This window comes from Camarhynchus parvulus, chromosome 17 (genome assembly GCF_901933205.1).
Source record: "Camarhynchus parvulus chromosome 17, STF_HiC, whole genome shotgun sequence".
Taxonomy (NCBI): Eukaryota; Metazoa; Chordata; class Aves; order Passeriformes; family Thraupidae; genus Camarhynchus; species Camarhynchus parvulus.
In genome coordinates this window covers 9,653,450-9,673,072 of record NC_044587.1, presented here as the reverse complement: position 1 = coordinate 9,673,072, position 19,623 = coordinate 9,653,450, and the positions used below count along the sequence as shown (strand labels likewise).

At 48.2% G+C, this 19,623-nt stretch overlaps 1 protein-coding gene across 2 annotated transcripts in view; it reads left to right on the top strand.

Annotated features, from left to right (window-relative positions):
• Positions 1–19,623, top strand: part of LOC115910796 (discoidin domain-containing receptor 2-like) — a 61,123-nt gene that overhangs the window by 26,960 nt on the left and 14,540 nt on the right. For both annotated transcript variants that reach the window (XM_030961235.1, XM_030961234.1), the window contains exons 2-11: positions 652–783; positions 4,875–4,977; positions 7,370–7,598; positions 8,778–8,925; positions 9,501–9,606; positions 11,166–11,352; positions 14,887–15,133; positions 17,875–17,967; positions 18,449–18,606; positions 18,845–19,040. In XM_030961235.1, the coding sequence (XP_030817095.1) occupies positions 720–783; positions 4,875–4,977; positions 7,370–7,598; positions 8,778–8,925; positions 9,501–9,606; positions 11,166–11,352; positions 14,887–15,133; positions 17,875–17,967; positions 18,449–18,606; positions 18,845–19,040 (1,531 nt within the window). In that variant the 5' untranslated portion in view covers positions 652–719. The remainder of the gene's footprint in view (positions 1–651; positions 784–4,874; positions 4,978–7,369; positions 7,599–8,777; positions 8,926–9,500; positions 9,607–11,165; positions 11,353–14,886; positions 15,134–17,874; positions 17,968–18,448; positions 18,607–18,844; positions 19,041–19,623) is intronic.

Below are 19,623 nucleotides of genomic sequence, written 5' to 3'. Positions count from 1 at the left end.
CAAAACTGCTGATCTGACCTCCTGTTCCTTTAGGTGTTATCATGGCTTTCCAATGAAATTGCCAGTGTTTAGGCCTTTGCTATTTTCCTTATTTCCAAACAGGAAATGAAGTGTGCTCACCTGGGTGAGTGCACGTGCACTTTTGGCAGCAGTGTGGACGTGCAGGGCGAGATTATTTTCACCCTTCTCTGGACCTTTATCTTAAAGCTGTGTGGCAAGCTCCAAGGTGCCTGCTTGGCTGCTTGGTGCCAAGGTTTAGGTGGATAAAGCCTGCTTGGGGAGCCTGGTTGGACTGCCTGGGTTCATTTGTAGCTATTGGTTAATTTAGTAAGGAAAGTGAAGTATTGATGAGGGAGAGATTGCTTTGCACTGGACTTGTTTAATTGCAGTTAAACGTGTGCATCCATCCACCCAGGAGCCAGGCAGCTGAGGGCCTGGCAGATGGATTGCACTGGGAGCTTTAGGGGTGGTGTGGACAGTCAAGTGATCATTGGTTCCTTTCTAAGCCTCTGATCTGGTGATGAGCAGAGCAGGGCTGAGGTCAAAGGCACTCCTGAAGGCAGGGAAGATTGCCCAGCCCATCACGAGGCAATGACACAGAGCAGCCCTGTCTCTGGAGGACTCATCCTCTCTCTTTGCTTTGTCTTTCAGAGATGTAGATGGCAGCTGCTGCCTTTGAAGGACTCGTCTGACCCTGTGCAGCACCTCCAGTTGCTACCATGATCTTCTGCATGTTGCTGCTGGCCTCCCTGCCTGAGCCCTCTGGCGCCGAAGTCAACCCTGGTAGGAGCTGCCAGGCTGGGAGGGGACTCCTCTCCCACCTCCTGTGTGCTCCTTCTCTCCTTTCTTTGCCTCTCCTGGGGATTGAGTGTGAGGGCTGCACGTAGAGATAATCACTGATGTAGTTCCCAAATGTCCTCTGGACTGAGATATTCCTGGGCAGCTGTGCTGGGGTGGGACACTCCTGCCAGTCCCAGAAGGCCAGGCACATGGACCATCCTCCTTTCTCTGCCCACCCAGGCCTGTCTTGGGCTCTGAATTTCCCTCCAGCACTTTGGCTGTGTGTTCTGCAGAGCAAACCTCGCTCCAGAGTGGCTCAGAGGTTCTGTGCTCGCTGTGGAAAACAAATTTCCAGTTTGCAAAGCATCAGCCCCAGCTGTCCAGCCAGCAAGGGGCATTCTGGAGAGACAAGTGTGGAAGGACAGATGTAAACCTTACCTGGCACAAAGATAGGGTGGAGATAGGGATATGAGCCTGAGTCCCTGTGGAGGGCAGGACCTCTTATCCTACAGCATTTGGCAGGAGACAGCCAGGATGGAGATGAGTAAGATAATGGTCTGCAATGTGTTGCAAAAATTCCTGTGATGAGGTGTTTTGAGCTGGAGACAGTCCGTGAAACAAATGAGTTTAATCCTTTTCCAGTGAGGCAGCAGTGCTACCCTGAGGGCCTGTGCTGGCTCTGCTGGGGCTGCCTCTGTTTGTCTGGAGCCCTTTGTGGCTGGCTCTGACCCTGCTCTGGCCTGTGGATGTTTGCAGAGGTTTGAGGTTGTGCTGCAAGCAGCCAGAAGTGAAGTGAGGGTTGTGTGGGAGCTCAGCAGCATTCCTGTGCTCCCTGTTGCACAGCATTCCCTGCACCACACACACACCCAGCCTGGGACTGGGGCTGCCATCTGCTCCAAACCTCACAGAGGAGAGGGAAGGCAGCAGGGCCAGCCCTGTGCAGGCTCCTTTGGATGGTGGTTGGTGCAGGAACAGCTCTTCCACACCAGCTCCAGGGAGGTGGCTGGGCTCTGAGCACAGCTCTGTGATTCCTGCAGGAATCTTCCATCCAGAAATAACCCCCACACCTCTCAGCTCTGCCTGTGCCATCCTCAGGCAGCTTTGCTTCCTCAGCTCCCCGAGCTGCTCCGGTGCCTCTGCCTGGGGCTGGCCCTGCTCTTCCCAGACAGATTCCAGCACCTTGGCCCAGCTGGTGCTCCTGGCTCTGGTGCCACAGGCTCCATGGCTTATCCTGCCCTCCTGATGTGCTCCAGGAGCAGCCTGAAGTATGTCCTCATTGCCTTATAACCCACAGGGGCTGCTTTGGGGCTGATTTCAGACCTGTGCAGCAGGGTCCTGCTGAGTCTCTTGTCTTGCTTCCCCGACAGACAAGCTGGGCCACCTCTCTGAGCCCCAGGCTCTCCTGAGTGCCCAGTAAAGTGTCCTGGTGCCACCTGAACAGAACCCAGGGATGGTTTTGCTCCAAATAGGTGCATTTGGTGAGAGCCTCATGCTGCTGGTTTTGGTGAGAGCTGTGGCCACGCTCAGAGTGCATTCCTCAATGCCAAGGACACTCTGGCTTCTGCTGCCAGCCCTGGGGTTGTGACCAAATGGGTTTTGTGCAGCGTTGCACGAAGACTCAGTCCCCCAGAGTCCTCCCCGGGCAGCTCTCCATCTGGCACTGCTGGCCAGTGTGTGTCTGACCTTTAAATAAGGTGTGAGCACACAGGACTGCCACTGCAGCAGCACAAAAAGCACTTTCTGCTCTCTGATGCTGACCTCACCCTTTTGGAACATCTCTGTGCACACCCACAGCTCAGCAGCAGATCAGGGTGTGCATGGACAGGTGAGATGAAGACAGCCTGGGCTGGTTTGGCTCCCATATAACCTGGTTGTGCAGGGTGGGAGCAGTGCCTGGGGCTCCTGGCTGGATCCCAGCAGACACCAGTTCCCTCCAGGGAATTCAGGCCCCCTGACCAACCCCAGGCTGAATGTTGGTTTGTCCAGGTGCCATCCACGTGTCATGTAGAGGCCTCTCCACTGCTGTCTGGTTGATTGACTCCAGGGAGACAGACACCACACTGAATTCACCTGAGGGGAAACTGCTATCACCCCGTGGGTGGTACCAGGGTCCCCCAGCTCAGTGGCCTGGCCCCATCCCTCTGGCTCTGGCTGGGCTGGCACACAGCAGAGCTTTACCCCAGGGATGCCCTCAGCTCCCTGCAGCCTCCAGAGCCACTGCTTGGGTATTTATTTGCTTGTGGTGGCTGAGAGTTTCTTCAGCTGTTTTTTTGAACTCATGGGAAACTGGCATTGGAGTGTTTAATAGGTTAAGGATTTATATTCTATTTTTGAACTCTCCTACCTGACCTTTTGATTCATCCTGGTTCTGGTGTTCTGAGACAGCAAGGATATCTGTTGTTCAATAGAAATTATCTTTGTAATATTTCAGTAATCCCTTTTGTAAAGACGAGTGCAGATCTTTCCTTCATCATCTATGTTGCCTTCTCTGCCTTTTGATGATGAAAGGGAGGAGCAAGAGCTCTGTTCCTTATCTGCCTGGCATCTGGCCATGGATACAGGCAGTGCTGTAATGCTAATTCTAGTTTGTTTTATAGGTATTCCCATGATTAAAAAAAAAAGCATTAAAATATACTAATTTTAATATTTAACATTTAACAATATTAAGTATTAAATTTATTAAATAAATAGTTAATGTTTATTACTATTTAAATATTGAATTTTTAAAATATTGAATATTTTAATATTAAATAACCTGGTATCATTAGTGAATGTTGTCACCTCACCAGCTATCTCCTTTACCCCGTGATTTAGGAATGCTTAGCACATCACACATTTCACTGATCCAGTGCCTAACAGCTGCAGGCAAACCCTGTTGAAGCCCCACCCTCTGATTGCAAACATTTCTACATCAGATCTGTCAGTGATTCAACCTGAGGTGCTTTATCCTGTGTAGTGATAACAGCATTCAGGTTTTCATGCCTCTGTCTTGTCTTGTAGCTTCTGAGCCTGCTGAATGGATTTCATGGAATGCCAGAATCTCCTGAGTTGGAAGGGACCCAGGAGGACCCTTGAAGTGCAGCTCCTGTTGAGCTGTGTCCAGGTTTGGTACGAGGGTGGCAGGAGATCGTCTCCAAGGTCCCTTCCAACCCAGCCCATCTGGGATTTTGGGAACCCAGGAGGACACCCAGGGCAGCCCTGCCTGAGGGAGAGGCAGCCAGAGCTGCTCCTGTGGCTGGCAGTGAATACATTCAGATTTAGAGTTTGCCCAAACATCTCTGATATTCCAGGACATGTTTAAAAACTGTCAGGAGAGGGAACCTGGAGGCCAGCTGGGATTTGTCAGCTGCATCTGCAGGGTTCTGGTGTGGGGAGCTGTGGAGATGCATGGCCTGAGCCAGGTGTGTCTGTGCTCCATGGAGGCACCAGGTTTGAGAGCATTCCCAGGCTGGGTGAAGTGCTGGCTCCAGTTGGGGCAGGAGCAGGCTGGGATGAGGCAGGATGGATGGACAGGGGCTCAGGGTCAGATGGGAACTGCAGCCTGCAGTGGCAGGACAAAGCAGACGTTTCCATGACTTGTCATCTCTAATAGCTGTTTAACTTCTCCCCTGTATCTGAACTGGTGAGGGTAATAACTGTTCCCATTTGAGCACAAGTCAAGCATCCAGTTTGTTCTCCAGGGGAAGAAAAATCTTGGTCAAATCCTTCCTTTTTATGTCACATCATTATTGATGAATAATTTCCCATTGTAAAATGGGCCCATTCAACAGTAACAATAATATAATTTTGGGATTTCTGGGATTTCATGCTCTTAAAATGTTTCTTTGTAAAGTTTTTGCCTTGCTGGGCTCTGCTGAATGATATTGTTAGTCTAATGCATTACTTATAATTTCAATTTGTGATAATTATTATGTATTTAATAAATTTTTTTTGCATTCTTTTGCATTCACTTTTTTTTTTTGCATTCTTTTGCATTTTAGCATTACCATATTTATTCTCTAGATGTGATAGCCTTTTAATTAAACTTGCCTGGTGATTTGAAAAGGGATGAGTGCTGACCTTTGTTGTTTGCTTGCCTGTGTTGCCCTTTGCAGCCATCTGTCGTTACCCCCTGGGGATGCACGAGGGCACCATCAGGGACGAGGACATCACTGCTTCCAGCCAGTGGTACGACTCCACAGGGCCCCAGTATGCACGGTGGGTTCACCTCTCACTTCTAATTTCATCCTTTTTTCATTTAAGGGTCTCCTTGAGCCAGGTCTTACAAGCTTTTGGAGAACTATATCACACTTAAGATAGCTCAGCTGCTTTAGAAGGCATCAAATTAGCAGTATGGCTTTTCTGGTGGTGTTTGAAACAGAAAGGTTTTATTAAAAAGGCAGAATAACAAAACTCTTTACAGAGAAAAACTGAGCTAGGTGCAAGAGGTTTTTGCTCCTAGTAAAGCACTTCACAAAAGTGATTAGTTTTATTGTTGTCTTTTTTATCTCTACGAAATTGCTCAGGCGAAACTTTTTACCTCCTGAAGTTTAAAGTGAAGTCCCTTAAGTCCTATGAGGTGTCCTTTTCAATAATTAAAGAGAAAAACTTTTGAGCTTTTTTCCTTTTTAAGAAAACAAAAGATAGTTTTGTCACTTTGTCAACAAAGAGCACATTCTTACTTTTTGTCCCCTAGATACCCAAGATGTGGTTGAGGAAGAAAATCCCCCACCCTTAAAACCTTGTTTGCTGCTTTTTGTATTCAGTCTGGGTAGTGCACAGTGAAAGGCCAGGAGGCCATGGCAGTGGTCACAGCTGTGATACAGGAAATTCTGGTTAAATATTAAGGGGAAAAAATCCTTCTCCATGAGGATGAAGTGGTGGGAGGAGGACCCAGAGAGGTGGTGGTGTCTCAGTGTTTGGGGACTTGGCTGTACCAGGCCTTGAGGAACACAGGGCAGCCTTGGAGCTGCCCTGCTGTGAGCAGGGGATGGGACTGCAGGCTCAGGGCTTGCCTCTGAGCCCATCTTTCAGTCACTCTGAATAAATCTCCAAAGGATTTGTGACTTACAGGTCAGCCAGGGACAGGGCCCCTGGGATTCTTGTGGAGTGCTTTAAAATAAATCATAGGAAATCCTTTACAAGGATGAACTTTTCAACAGCATCCTATTGAGGAAATGGGCTGTGCTCACTCTGCATCCAAAACCTTGGAAATGCAGAGTTAAGGAATTGTTAAGCAAGCAGCTCAGTTATTTTCTTCACTGTCAAGGAGGCCTACAGTTTTTTTCATAAGCTTTTCTTTTCATTTTTTTTGGTAATTTTCTTTCTCTCAAAGCTGTTAACTGATGTTTCATAAAAGAGTTGTCAATGTGAGTTTCCTTGGAATGGTTTGTAGTGATGATATCAAACATTCCTACAGCTTTGGTGCAAGTCAGATAGAAATTTCAGGTTGATTATGATACTTACATTTTTGTGATGAATTCAGGCACTCCAAAATAATAAAATTCTCCTAGTGCTCAAATATTTTTTTTCTTAGCCCGTGGTAGGGCAGTGATGCTGTGTGCTGTGTTTTGAATAGTGTTTGAGCAGGCCTGTGGGTCTGAAAGCTGGGAGATTTTTCCTCTGAGTGTGGCTTATGTCCAGTGCTGCAAACACTTTGGGCACCACTTGCCATCTGTTACCATCCTGTCCTTGCTGGATGTCCACAGGGTGAAGGCATGAAGCTGACCTCATGTGGTTAGAGGTCAGAGCTGTCCCTGTCACTCCAGTCACCCTTCCTGCCTTTTTTGGAGCTTTACTTGTTATTCCAGTGTAAGAAAGTCCTGCACAAGCAGCTGACCAGCCAGGGATTAAAATCTTCTCTGGCCTGAGCCTTGACCTTCAGTGTCTCCTCCTGGGTACCACCTTCCCTGCTGCCCTCACTGATCCCATCAGCTGGAGATGGGGTTGCTCTCTGAAAGCCAAGAGCACTTCAAGGGCTTGCTGTTGGCTAAGAAATCCCTGTGCTAAAAAATTCACACATTTTTGGTGTGCAGATAAATTTGTCACAACTACAGCTCTCGCAATGTTCAGCTTAGGAGCAGAGACCTTCCCCCCACTCTCCTAGCAGCATCCTGCACCACCAGCAGCTCTGATGACTGCAGGAAATGTGAAATATGCATTGGAATGACCCAGAATAATTTCAAACAGATCTTTTCTTGCTAAAATGTATTTTTAAGATGGCTCATCTTTGAGCTTTGTCGAGCTGCAGGAGGTAGTCAAGCAGAAGTTCAGGCCTTACCATGTGGGGTTTAGGAGCAGTGAGGATGCACTTGAGCAGCAAGGTACTACAGAGCAGCCAGCAGTTCCCTACTGAGCAGCAGGGTTGTTTCTGATCAATGTGGAAATTCATGTCTGGGGAAGAAATTACTCCAAGTAGTAAATGAAAGGTATCTGGGACTGAGGAGCTGTTCTGTATAGGGCAAACCTGTAGGATTTGAGTCTCAGCTGACCATCATCCCAAAGGGCAGAGGTATTTGGTAGCCACTGCTGGTTTTGTTGCCTCCTCCCAGTCCTCAAAGTTCTGCGTGGGAAGTCTGACTCCTTTTAACGTGTGTGATTTTCCTCTCAGGTTACAGAGGGAAGAGGGGGATGGAGCCTGGTGCCCAGCTGGTTTGCTGGAGCCTGAAGATGTGCAGTTCCTGCAGATTGACCTGCACAAGCTGTTCTTCATCACCCTGGTGGGCACCCAGGGCCGGCACGCCCGTGCCACGGGCAAGGAGTTTGCGCGCGCGTACCGCATCGACTACAGCCGGAACGGGGAGCGCTGGATCTCCTGGAGGAACCGCCAGGGAGGGAGGGTGAGTGAGCCTGGGCTGCAGGGCACAGCCTCCTCATCCTGGTAATTGTCTGGTTTGAACAGACAGGTGTGTGCTAAGGAAGGTAGGAGCCTCCCCTGAAATGGAAAATGTAAACCCCCTCCCTTGGAATTGTTATAATTTTGAGATTAAGGAGCTCTCAGGCAAAGATACGGGAGTAGGAATAACAGTTCTTCACTAGGAAAATTAAAATACAGTGCAGTAATACAAAACAGCAGAAAACCCCCACTGCCAGAGTCAGAGCAGTCCCTGCCCCCCTGTGTGTCAGGGGTGGCACAGCCCCATCCCATGGGGGCTCAGCCCTCCTGCAGTGCCAGCTGTGCTGCTGCTGGAGCAGGGATCCTGCACAAGGGGGGAGTTTTCCTCTGCAGCTCCAGGGCTGCTGCAGATGGGCCTGGGCTCCCTCTGGCAATGCAGGGCAGCAGAAAGCTGCTCCTCTGGCAATGCAGTGGGCAAAGGCTGCTGTGCTGCTCCAGGCTCAGATTGGGGGCTGCTGCTGGGCACCTGGGGACAAGTCCAGGCATGCAGGAGCTCAGGTTTCCCTCTGTGGAGAAGCTTTAAGGCGATGGTGAAGGAAAGGAGTCGGTTCTGATGGAGGGTTTGGATCCAGAGCTTTATTCTGGCCCACAGGCCTCTGAATGCAGCACCAGCTCCAACAGAACTCTGTGAACCGTGTAGTTGCTGTTCCTTTTAACCCCGGGGAGAGGGGCAGGGAAGGAACACGGGGGACAACCAACCAAGGGGGGAAGTCTCAAGGGACAGAGGACACTTGGATGGCCCAATGCCCCCCAGGGGCAGAGGGCATCCTTTGAATCTGCCAATCACTCAGTGCCCTTCTGGAATGCCAGGATTGACAGACAGTGCTGGGAGGGCTCAGGGTGTGGGAAGGAGAGGTGATTGACACACCTGGGGAAGAAATCTTCAGAGAGGATCCCGGGGTATCTGAGGCAAACCATGACATCATACCGCAACAAACTATCATTCTACTTAAACTCTCGTGGCTTGTAAATCTTCACATAAAGTTGGTGATTTTCTCCATGGGTTAAAATCAAAGACATAGGTGTCTTTGGTGCCAAGGTCTCTGAGCCCCCTGATAGGGCGGCCAGAAGGATGTCCTGGGTTCCAGCAGAGAGGTGTCAGCTCAGGCTCTGTGTCCTGCAGGTGATCGAAGGGAACACGGACACCTACGACGTGGTGCTGAAGGACCTGCGGCCGCCCATCATCGCGCGCTTCGTGCGCCTCATCCCCGTCACCAAGGCGCCCATGACCGTGTGCATGAGGGTGGAGCTCTACGGCTGCGTCTGGCACGGTGAGCCCCTCCCTGCTGCCACCTTTCTCTCCACAGAGAAAAGCAAGGCACAGTTCTTCCCGAGGATTTCTGAGATTCACGTTCTCTGAACCTCGGAGAAAGGGAAAACACAATTCTTATCGCTCGCTGTGCCTGTGTTGTGCCAAAGTAGAATGAAATATGGAAATTGTCTATCCAAAGTGATGGTGTTTTATTTCCTTGGCCTATCAGGGTCAGGTGTGTGTGTGTGTGTGTCGGGAGATTCGGTGCAGTGTGAGCAGGTGTGTGCAGAGTGAGTGCAGGGCAGATTCAGTTTAGATGAAATGTGTATAATATAGTATAATAAAGTAATTAATTAGCCTTCTGATAGAGTCCTCCTCATCGTTCTCTCCCCTTTGTCAGAATTGCCTTTGATTTACAATACTTCCCCATCCTGGCACTGCACAGCAGCCCTGCCTGGGGCTCCCCTGCCCCCCGAGGTGTGCAGAGGGGATCCCTGGCACTGCTGCTGTTGGTCTGTGTCACATATAGAAATGTCACATGGACACAGGTGATGCTGCTGCTGTATTTCTGAGATGCATGGCCTTCTTTTTCAGATGGTTTGGCATCCTACAGCATCCCTGAAGGAGGGACAATAGCAGCTCCTGGCTTCCCCATCGTTTATCTGAATGACTCGACCTACGATGGCTACCAGGAACGCAGGTGGGAGAAGCTGTCCTGTTCTCTCTCTGTCACTGGACAAATTCTTTCCTACTCACCCTGTCACTGGTACCTTGTATCCCAAATATTGGAACAAATCCCACAGGACTCCAGTTTTTCATGGTGGAAAAAGTCCATTCTTTACTCACATAACTCCTTTTTATACAGTTTTGCAGACCTCGTGTGTCACTCCTATTGGTTAGCAGCTTTCTTGCCAATTACTTTATTGGTTAGTAACATGTTGTTATTCTGTATTGATTGGTCACTCAAACCCCTTGGTGTATATGTGCAGGAAAAGTTCTTTGTGAGAGATAGTTTTATTTTTTTCTATCTAACAGTGTAAAAACAGTTTATACAGGTGTAGGTTGTTTTTCACCCAGGAATAGATTGTTATGCTAATGAACTGCTCTCACACAGGGACTTACAAAGGGCTAGCCTGACAAGGAGAGCAGGTCTGATTTTATGAAGCCTTTCTGTATGATTGTCCAACTTACGGCAACACCCAAACACTTCTTCATGCTTGTAGGATGTTGGAAAATGCTGGGTAACAATGTCTTGATATATAAATATCTGATGGTTTCAAGCTGGGCTGGCACAGTAGAGCTTGGATGTTTTTAAAAAAAGGTTTTTATGTACAGAATAGGTGTTGCATGTCCAGCACCGACTTAGGAACCTGGGTCTGGTGGACAGCTGGTCCCTGGGACTGTCAGGGAGCAGCAGATGTAGGCACAAAACCCAAGCTGCTAAGCCAGGACTCTTTGAAACTACTTAACCTCTAGTTCATGTGCCTGACTGGTAGGAATCTGCCTCTTCCAGCTGTTAATCCTGGCTTGGAGTTCAAAGGCACCTGTACCTGTGCTCTAGTGACAGGAGGGCTCACCTGGGGTGGACTTGCAGAGCCAAGGACTTGCAGAGGGGTCAGAATTGTGCCAGTCTGGCATCTTCTACTCTGGAACAGTGCTGGGAAACTCTTTGAGGGGCTCTGCACCCTCACACAGGAGTGGAGTGAGGCAGGGTCCTGGTAAAGAGTCCAGTCAGCCTTGGAAAGAGCCAGTAACACTCTTCTCTTAGGAACAATGCCAGAAATGATCCTGGTTAGGCCTGGCTGAGGCTCATGAGCTGCCCACGGTCTCACTTCCCACTTTCCTGCCTTTCTGTGCCTGCCTGCAGGATGTTCCCCACAGGTTCCCCCAGCAGAGGATGGAGCAGTGTTCCTGCCATGCATGGTGAGATGCTGCAGCTCCAGCTCTGTTGGCAGAACACACAGTGTCATTTTCCAGTGTCTGTTTTTGTTCTCCAGAGGCTCTGCCTGTAGCTCAGCTTTGCTGTTGGTCCTTCACAGCAGTTCAAAAACTTCTGCCTTTCCCCAAGCTGGGAATGATGCTAAAATCCCAGCCCAAACAACATCCAGGTGGTGCTGCATGAGAGCAGTGAGCGAGTTCTTGCCCAGGATGGGTCAAGAGCAGGAAAATGGAAGTTTTGGACATTCCAGTGGAACCAGTTGAAAGATGCATGTGGTTTCCCACTGGAGCTCTGGCTGACTGTTGGTTCTCCCTGGCCAGGCACCTGTATGGAGGGCTGGGCCAGCTCACAGATGGAGTGCTGGGGCTGGATGACTTCACCCAGAGCCACCAGTACCGCGTGTGGCCGGGCTATGACTACGTGGGCTGGAGGAACGAGAGCTTCAGCACGGGCGCCGTGCAAATGGAGTTCCAGTTTGACCGCCCAAGGAACTTCACCTCCATGAAGGTAACTCAGCCTGCTCCCTCTCCAGGGGACAGCCTGTGGGGCTGGGGGCTCCCAGGTTGCCCCTTTGGAGCACTGAATGGGTTGGAAGGGACCCTGAAGCTCCACCCTCTTCCACAGGCAGGGACACCTTTCCCTAGACCAGGTTGCTCCAAGCCCCATCCAACCTGGCCTTGAGAACTCTTCCCAAAGCAGAAGAGGACTTTGAAGCTCTACCGTCTTCTACAGGCAGGGACACCTTCCACTAGACCAGGTTGCTCCAAGCCCCATCCAGCCTGGCCTTGAGAACTCTTCCTGTATCCTCCTGAATCCAGAATCTGAGCAGGACATATCCCAAATTTTCCACTGTAGACAGGTGAAGCAGCTGAGCACTTGCTTCTTCAGAGCTTAGGCTCTCCTCCCAGTATTTGGCTTGAAGGAATAAAAAGCAGACACCTGAAGCAGTTTTTAGGCAGCTGAGATGGATTTAGGATGTAGGATTTACTGACCCTCGAGGTAAAGGAACGTGGCTGTGCTTCCATTTTGGCCAAACATTTCTCTGGATGCCTCAGGCTGTGCTTGTGCTGTGGGAATTTATTTAAACACACAGGAAAAGCACGAGTTGAACTTTGAATCTGTAGTAAACAGCAGGATCTTTTAAAAAGGATTGGTGGCTTTTCTTGTAGAGATTTCAAATGAAGGAGAACCCACCACATCCTTAAGTAAATTGTTTTGGTGGTTACTTACTCTGGTTTTATTTTGTCTATTTTTAACTTGCAACCCTTGGCTGTTTGCCTACTTTTGCTGGCAAAAAAAGAGCCCTGCCTTCTCAGGAACCTTCTGCTTCTAAACCATGATTAAACCACTCTTTTAATCTTTGCTTCAGTAAACTAAGTTGGCAGATTTCTCAGTGCCTTCCTGGTGAGACCAAGGGTCATTTTCAGAGCAGTCACCCAATCCTTTCTTTCTTTGCTGATTACTCTTTGGTACAGAATCTGGATCTGGATGCAGGCTTTCCATCAAATTGCATAAAAGAATGGTACCAATTTCCTGATTTTGGATGATTCCTCTTTGTTTGTGAATCTTGTGATGATATTAATCCTCCAAGCCAAGAGAGAGGGAGCCAGTGGTCATTAAGGCTTTGGGATCATGCTAAAAATCAGTTCCAAGTTATTAGTGTCCAGGATAAAAGTCCAGTGTGGAAAGCATCACTTAAATTTTGTCCCTGAGTTCACTACCCTGACATGAGTCAGTCCTTGAGATTATTTTAGGCAACTGCCTCCCTCCTATTTAATTTTATTGCTGGTGATTCTGCTGTCTCCCTCAGGTCATTGAAAAAAGCAGCAAATAATTTTGATTTAGGAATGCATTCCTCTTAGAAAAACAGAAGAATTTGTGCCTTAAGATTTGTAAGACTTACAAGTTGATAATGTTTAATCAAATTAATATAATACACAAGCCCACACTATGCTAATTGGGGACAGATGCTTTCCAAAAATCTGTCTCATAAACACAACCATCTTGATAAACCAAACACATAAGATCATAAGAACAGCTACTTCATCTAGCATCTAATTAAAAAGCTGTTCTGATTAGCATAAATTAATTTTCATTATTTATTGAATGTTGCCTCCTTCAGCTTTGCATTTCTTTTGTACAGGCCAAGTGGTCTGTGGATAATTTTTGCATCTTCTTATCTGATAGTTTTATTCCAGTCCTCTGGGCTTTCCCAGTGTCCAAGAAACTATTAAAAATAAATGTTAGTAACATTGCAACTGCATTGCATAGGCTTGCAGGCTGTAAAATTGGACTTTAGTAGGAGATGTTTGCAATAGAAAATGTCTCTGTATCAGTCCAGGATGGAAACAGATCCAACTCCTGTCCAAATATGGCACAAATTGTATATTCCAGGCATCAGGCTTTCCTGCCTGCTTATGAATGACTGTTTTTCCTTATTGAATAATGTTGTCTAAGCTTCATCTGGTCCTTATTATCTGCAAATACCCTCCTTTTGTCTTTTTGCTGCTCATCAGGCCTGTTGTCCTCATTAGTGCTTCACTGCAGGACCTCGCAGAGGCCAAACAATTAATGGGGTTCAGGGCTGTAGGGGATTTGGGAACTGCTGCTGTCACTGTGGCAAATACTCCACAGTCACTTGGAAACCATTCCTGAGGTCTCTGGGAAGGGTTGGGCCACTCTGGCTGTGGGAATGGAGCAGGCTGAGGGATACTGAAGGATTTGAATCACCTTATTTCTTCTGGTTGCTGGTCAGTGGCCACAGTGCTGAGATATTGTGGTCCTGATCTTAACAGAACTGCAGATTCTGGGCATAACAGGTTCTGAGCATAACAGAATTCAACCTGATGCTGAGCCAGCAGGAGAATGTGATGGATGCAGGCTTAGGTGATGGTTTCCCTAAAATTCAGACCCTTAGTTGTCTTCAAGGTGTGCAATCAGAGCAGGGGTGTGTCAGGGGAACACCTGCTTGGGTTTGTCCTGGTTTGTGGCTTTTGGAAGGAATTAACTTAGGCTGCAGCTGATAAAAGTTTCTAAATGCAAAGAAATTTGGGACACAATTCTCATCTAATGGCAGAGATCAATTGTGATATGTCATAGCTCGAGCTGGTCCCTCAAAAGAGGGATCAAGGACAAAAATTCCTGGGACCCCTCATGCCAGGAGGGACAGAAGAATCCAAGAGCAGTGTCAGGGTCTGGATTCTCCCTACTCTTCTCTGTTTCATTACCAAATGGCTGCTGTGCCATTGTTTCCACACTGGCCTCTCAGACTGGTTTCTGTGGGGATTTGATGGGTTCAGTAGTTCATTTTTATAACATGGTTGTTCCAGTTCACAGACCAGGATCTGTGGGGCTGTCCACCCCAGCTATTGATCTTTGAGTAATATTTAAGCTGCAGCTTTGTTATTCTAACTATTATTAATGATCAGATTGTTACATACAAGTTTCACTACAATCCATCTTGACTATTATTAAGGACCAGATTATTAGCTCCAGGGCTCATTCCAATCCATCTTTGATTTGCAGAACAGAGCCATGTAGTTCAGATAAAGTTCAGCTTGTGGCCTAACAATTCCAGCAACTTATGTCAAGCAATTTGAATAATACCTACATTTTAACACTAAGAACATTTCCCTTCTTAGGTTAAATGTTCAAAGAGAATTGGTCTGCAAGGCTTTAGATTAGTATGATTAATCAACCTTGGGTAACCCTTGATTAAGGGGTACCCAAAATTGATTAATCGTACTAATCTAAAGTTGACCATTGATTAATCAATCAAAGATTTGCTGGATTGATTTTTATATGGGCCTTTTGAAGAGCCTGCCAGGATCTGACCATTAATGTAGCTTTTGCAGGTAAAATTCAGAGCTGTTTCAGAGCAGCTTTTTCCCCAGAGTGCTCATTGCACACTGGAAGTCACTCATTCTGCATTCATACAGGGAGATACTGGGAATGGAAAGTTTTCCTAAGTGGAACACCCTTGGGGCTTGATTTAGGTGCCAGTAAATCTCCTCTCTGATGGATCCCTTCTCCTCTTCCCAGGTGCACTGCAACAACATGTTCTCCAAGGGGGTGAAGATCTTCCAGAGGGTGGAGTGTCTGTTCAAGCCCAGGCTGATCGCAGACTGGGAGCCCGAGCCCGTGGGGGTGGCCACGGTGCTGGATGACAAAAACCCCAGTGCCAGGTTTGTCACCGTGCCCCTGCAGCAGCGCGTGGGCAAGGCCATCCTGTGCCGCTTCTACTTCGCTGACACCTGGATGATGATGAGCGAGATTTCCTTCCAGTCAGGTGAGGGCTCCCACAGCCAGGCAGCCCTGCAGGAGCACAGGGAGCAGAGGAGCTGCTGTGGCAGTGCAGGATGTGTGGGGTTGATGGGAGAGGGGCTGCACAGGGGGCAGGAGGAAGGTGTATCTCGGGGTCTCCAGCTGCTCACAGTGACCCTCGGAGGGTACTCAGTAGTAGTTAATATTAAGCAATGAGTGGAAACTTGACTTAGCCATAGCAGATCTAGGGTTGGTAAATCCTGTGCCAGCCACCACGGTCATACAGGGGACCCAAATTAACCTTATAACAGTGTAAAGAGTGGTCACATGTTATCCAAGTAGAGAAGATTAAAAAGCAACTGAGCTGTCACAAGCCCTAGATGCCAATAAGGCCTCCCCATCAAAGAAGATCTAAAAACAATGATTAATTGAGCTCCACGAAAGCCAGGGCCCAAACTGGGATTAGATACCCCACTATGCCTGGCCCTGAATCTTGATGCTTACCCCTACTAAAGCATCTGCCCAAGTAAAGTTAAAAAGTCTCTTTTTCCCAGCCCGGCACTTGAAGAAGGAGTCAAAACTCTTAATTTCTCAGTCTCAAGGTTGTTTATTGTTCCTTATCTATAAAATATTTTCTTCTGTCCAGCTGAGGTCCACCCAGCAGGACAGTTCCAGGCACTCTGCCTGCCCCCAGGGCGGTGTTATGTCTTTATACTAAAAACTACATGTACAATATTTACAAGTAACTTCCCAATACCTATCACCTATGTTAGACAGTGAGCTTCTACTCTAAACCAATCCAAAAGTGCCACCATCACAGCAGAAGATGGAGGCCAAGAAGGAGAAAGGCTGGACATGCCCAGATTCCTCCATCTTGCCCCCTGAACCCCCATTCTAAAAACCCCAAAATCTACTTTTTCACCCCGTGATAGACTCACTGTCATTCTACCTAAACTGTCGTGGCTTGTAATCCTTCATATAAAGGTTGGTAATTGTTTTTTCCGAGGGCTAAATCAAAGGCACAGGGGTCCTGGGCTCTGTGCCAAGGTCTCTGAGCCCTCTGACAGGGTCTCCAGTCCTCCAGGGCAGCCAGAGGAATTTCCTGGGTTCCCACAGTTGTACAGGCACTGAAGGGGCTGAAAGGTGCAGTGGGTGCTTTCCAAGCCAGTGTTGGTGCATGTGAGCAGAAGCACGACCAGGGCAACCAAAACTTGGACTGTAGAGCAGTTGTTTTTTTTTGAAACAGGTCATAAAATCATGTGGAATTTGCAGGTAACTTCAGCAAGGGAAGAGATGAGAATCTTGACTCCATGTTTCAGAAGGCTGATTTATTATTTTATGATATATATTGTATTAAAGGAAAATGATATATTAAAACTATGCTAAAGAAAGAGAAAGTAGACATCAGAAAGCTAGAAAGGAAGGAATAATAAAATCTTGTGACTGCTCACAGCCTCAACACAGCTGGCTGTCATTGGTCATCAAGTAAAAACAATTCACATGCTGGGTAAACAATTCTCTAAATCACATTCTAAAGTAGCAAAACATGGAGAAGCTGAAGCTTCCCAGATTCTCAGGAGAAAAGATCCTAGTGAAAGGATTTTTTAGAAAATATGTCTGTGACAGAATCACAGAGTATCCTGAACTGGAAGGGACCCACCAGGATCATCCAGTCCAGGCCCTGCCTCCCACAAACCAAAGGAAAGGGAAACTTAAGTTGTTCTGTACTTGAGAAATCCGTGTGAGCTCCTTTTTATCACCCTGAGGTTTGCAAACTGATTCTGAAAGGCTGCACAGTGGAGCACAAAATGAAAAGCCAGGAGAGCACAGTGCTTCTGATTTGAGGACATATCCACATTGTCAGCTCAGGTTCCTGGGGAGTGGCTGCCTGCACAATTGGCCTGTGCCACAGCCAGTTGCAGCCTGGATGATGGATAATTCAGCACATCCCTGGCTGATTTCATGGAATCACAGAATATCCTGAGCTGGGAGGGACCCACAGGGATCCCCCAGCCCAGCCCCTGTCCCTGCCCAGCCCCCCAACAACCCCACCCTGTCCATCCCTGGCAGCGCTGTCCAAAGGCTCCTGGAGCTCTGGCAGCCTCGGGGCCGTGCCCATTCCCTGGGCAGCCTGGGCAGTGCCAGCACCCTCTGGGGGAAGAACCTTGCCCTGAGCTCAGCCTGAGCTGCCCTGGCCCAGCCCCAGCCATTCCTCTGAGTGCTGTCCCTGGTCACCAGAGTGAAGAGATCAGTACCTGCCTCAACTTCCCCAGCTGCCTGCTGGCTATGACATTGATTTTTGCTTCTTTTTACCAAATATTTTGTTAGGAATAATTCAAGTAAATGTAGAGATTATGAGATCAAGTTTAGCAGATTAAAAAATTATTTTAAAAATTATTATTAAAAAACAGAGGCTGACTTTTTTTTCCTTAAGTCTTAATTGTGATGCAGAAGTCAATGCCTGAGGTGCTTTAAAAGGCTCTGGAGGAAAAGGACAAAAATTTTGGAGAAAACCACCAGGACTGACAGGGAAGGTGTGGCTGTAGCTTTCTACTCCAACGTCTTTAATCAGCTGTAGTGAGAGGACATTCCTGAGGGAGGAATTCCCTGGGTGCTGCTTGTTGCTTACCTTGCAGACAGCAGCCCCTCCTGTTCCTGCTCTGCTGCCTGAACAGCAGCCCCCTCCTGCTGGGGCTGGGATTGCAGGGGCCGCTGACAGGAGCAGGGAGGGTTTGTTGGGCTGACACTCTGCCCTTCCTTCCGCAGACATGGAGAGTGTGAATCCCAGTTTTGTCACGGCAGCCACAAGCACCACGGAGCTCCTGGAAACAGAGCACAACGCTACTGAGGGCACCTGGGGTAAGGATTCTGCCCCTTGGCCATGCCAAGGGCTCAGGTGTTGGGGAATTTCACAGGAACATCCTAGTTAACATGGTCTTTCTCTCCATTTCTGGAGATCTGGGGATGGCATGATCAGTGCCTGGTGCACAGGGCAGCATGTGACAGTCCCCTGAGCCTCAGCTGGCCAGAGCTGCACCAGAACATGGCTGGGGGCTTTTGTGGAGCCAGTGAAACTCTGAGCACTGACTGCTCTAGGATGGATCCACTGCAGGAATCTTTTCTGCTCACAGCAATCTTTGATTGCAGAAGTTCTCTGCACAGTTCATAGCTCTTTGAGCCTCCAAAATGAGAATTTCTGCTAAAAGCAAAATGTGAACACAGCTGGTGTTAATGTTCAGGGAGCTGCCCAAGATCTTTTCTCTACCAGGCTGTAGGGAGTTGCCTGGCACAGAAAACCTCTGGTGCTTTAACCCCAGATTCTGCTTCTCTGTGATTGCAGGAACCACATCTTCTGTAACCAGCACCTGGATAGGGGAGAAGGCAGATGACTCCAACACCTCCATCCTCGTGGGCTGCCTTGTGGCTATTATTCTGCTGCTCCTGATGATTATAATCATCATTCTTTGGAAGCAATATGTTCAAAAAAGGTTGGAAAAGGTAATACAGTGGGGCTATTTTGTAGACACAAGCTCAGAACTAATCATTAACCCTAATGAGCTCAGAACTGTGTGAAAAGCACAGCTCCATGGAGTAGCTAAAGCTGCTGTCACAGCAGGGGACGATGCCAGCCCTGTCCAAGATATTACTGGAAGTTGCTGTGGTTGCAGCCAAGGCATTACTTAACAGCTGAGCATTGCCTCAGTGTTTTGGTTTGGTTTTTCCCTCTCCTCTGCAGGCCCCACGTCGAATCCTGGAGGAGGATGCCACTGTTCGCCTCTCCTTCTACAGCTACACCATTGCCAACAACCAGACCCAGATCCACCAGTCAAACCCCACCTATGAACGTGCTTTCCCACTGGATTTGGAATACCACCAGCCAGCTACACTGCTCCAGAAGCTTCCAGAGCTCTCCCAAAGTGCAGAGGATTCAGGTAACATCATCAGTGTCCGGAAGCTGCACGTTTCTTCTTTTATTATTTCTGTCAGATTGTAAAATGTGCCCCTTGTCAGTGTCCAAGTTGCTATCTTTGGCTCCTGTGCAATGCAATAAGCCAGGGAGCTCAGGCAGTATTGTGGACCACTGGCACTTCTTGGCATGGAGCTGTGACAGCTGGAGCAGCAGTCCCACTAGAGGGTCTGGCCTTTTATTGTTTTATTTGAAGACTGTTTATTTATTACCCAGGTCATCTTTGAGCAGCTGGTTTGGGCAGTCAGAGCAATCACACATCATTTGTGGAGATGCTGCCTGCAGCACTCTTGGGAGAAGACCTTTAACACCTTTTCCTGCAGCCAGGGCTCTTTGAAATTCCTATAGAAACACCAGAAGGAAATAGAGCAGGGAATTGTCTGTGGTGTCCTGGCTTCCAGCCCCCGGGGAGCTTTTGGACCCCCACAGAAGGGAATGTTTCCAACAGTGTTTAGTACTCAGTGAATGGAAGGGCAGTGCTGCATTCCTCACACTGACAAGTTGCTAAGATCCAGCATTATTCTACCCAGGGAGACTGATTGGATTGA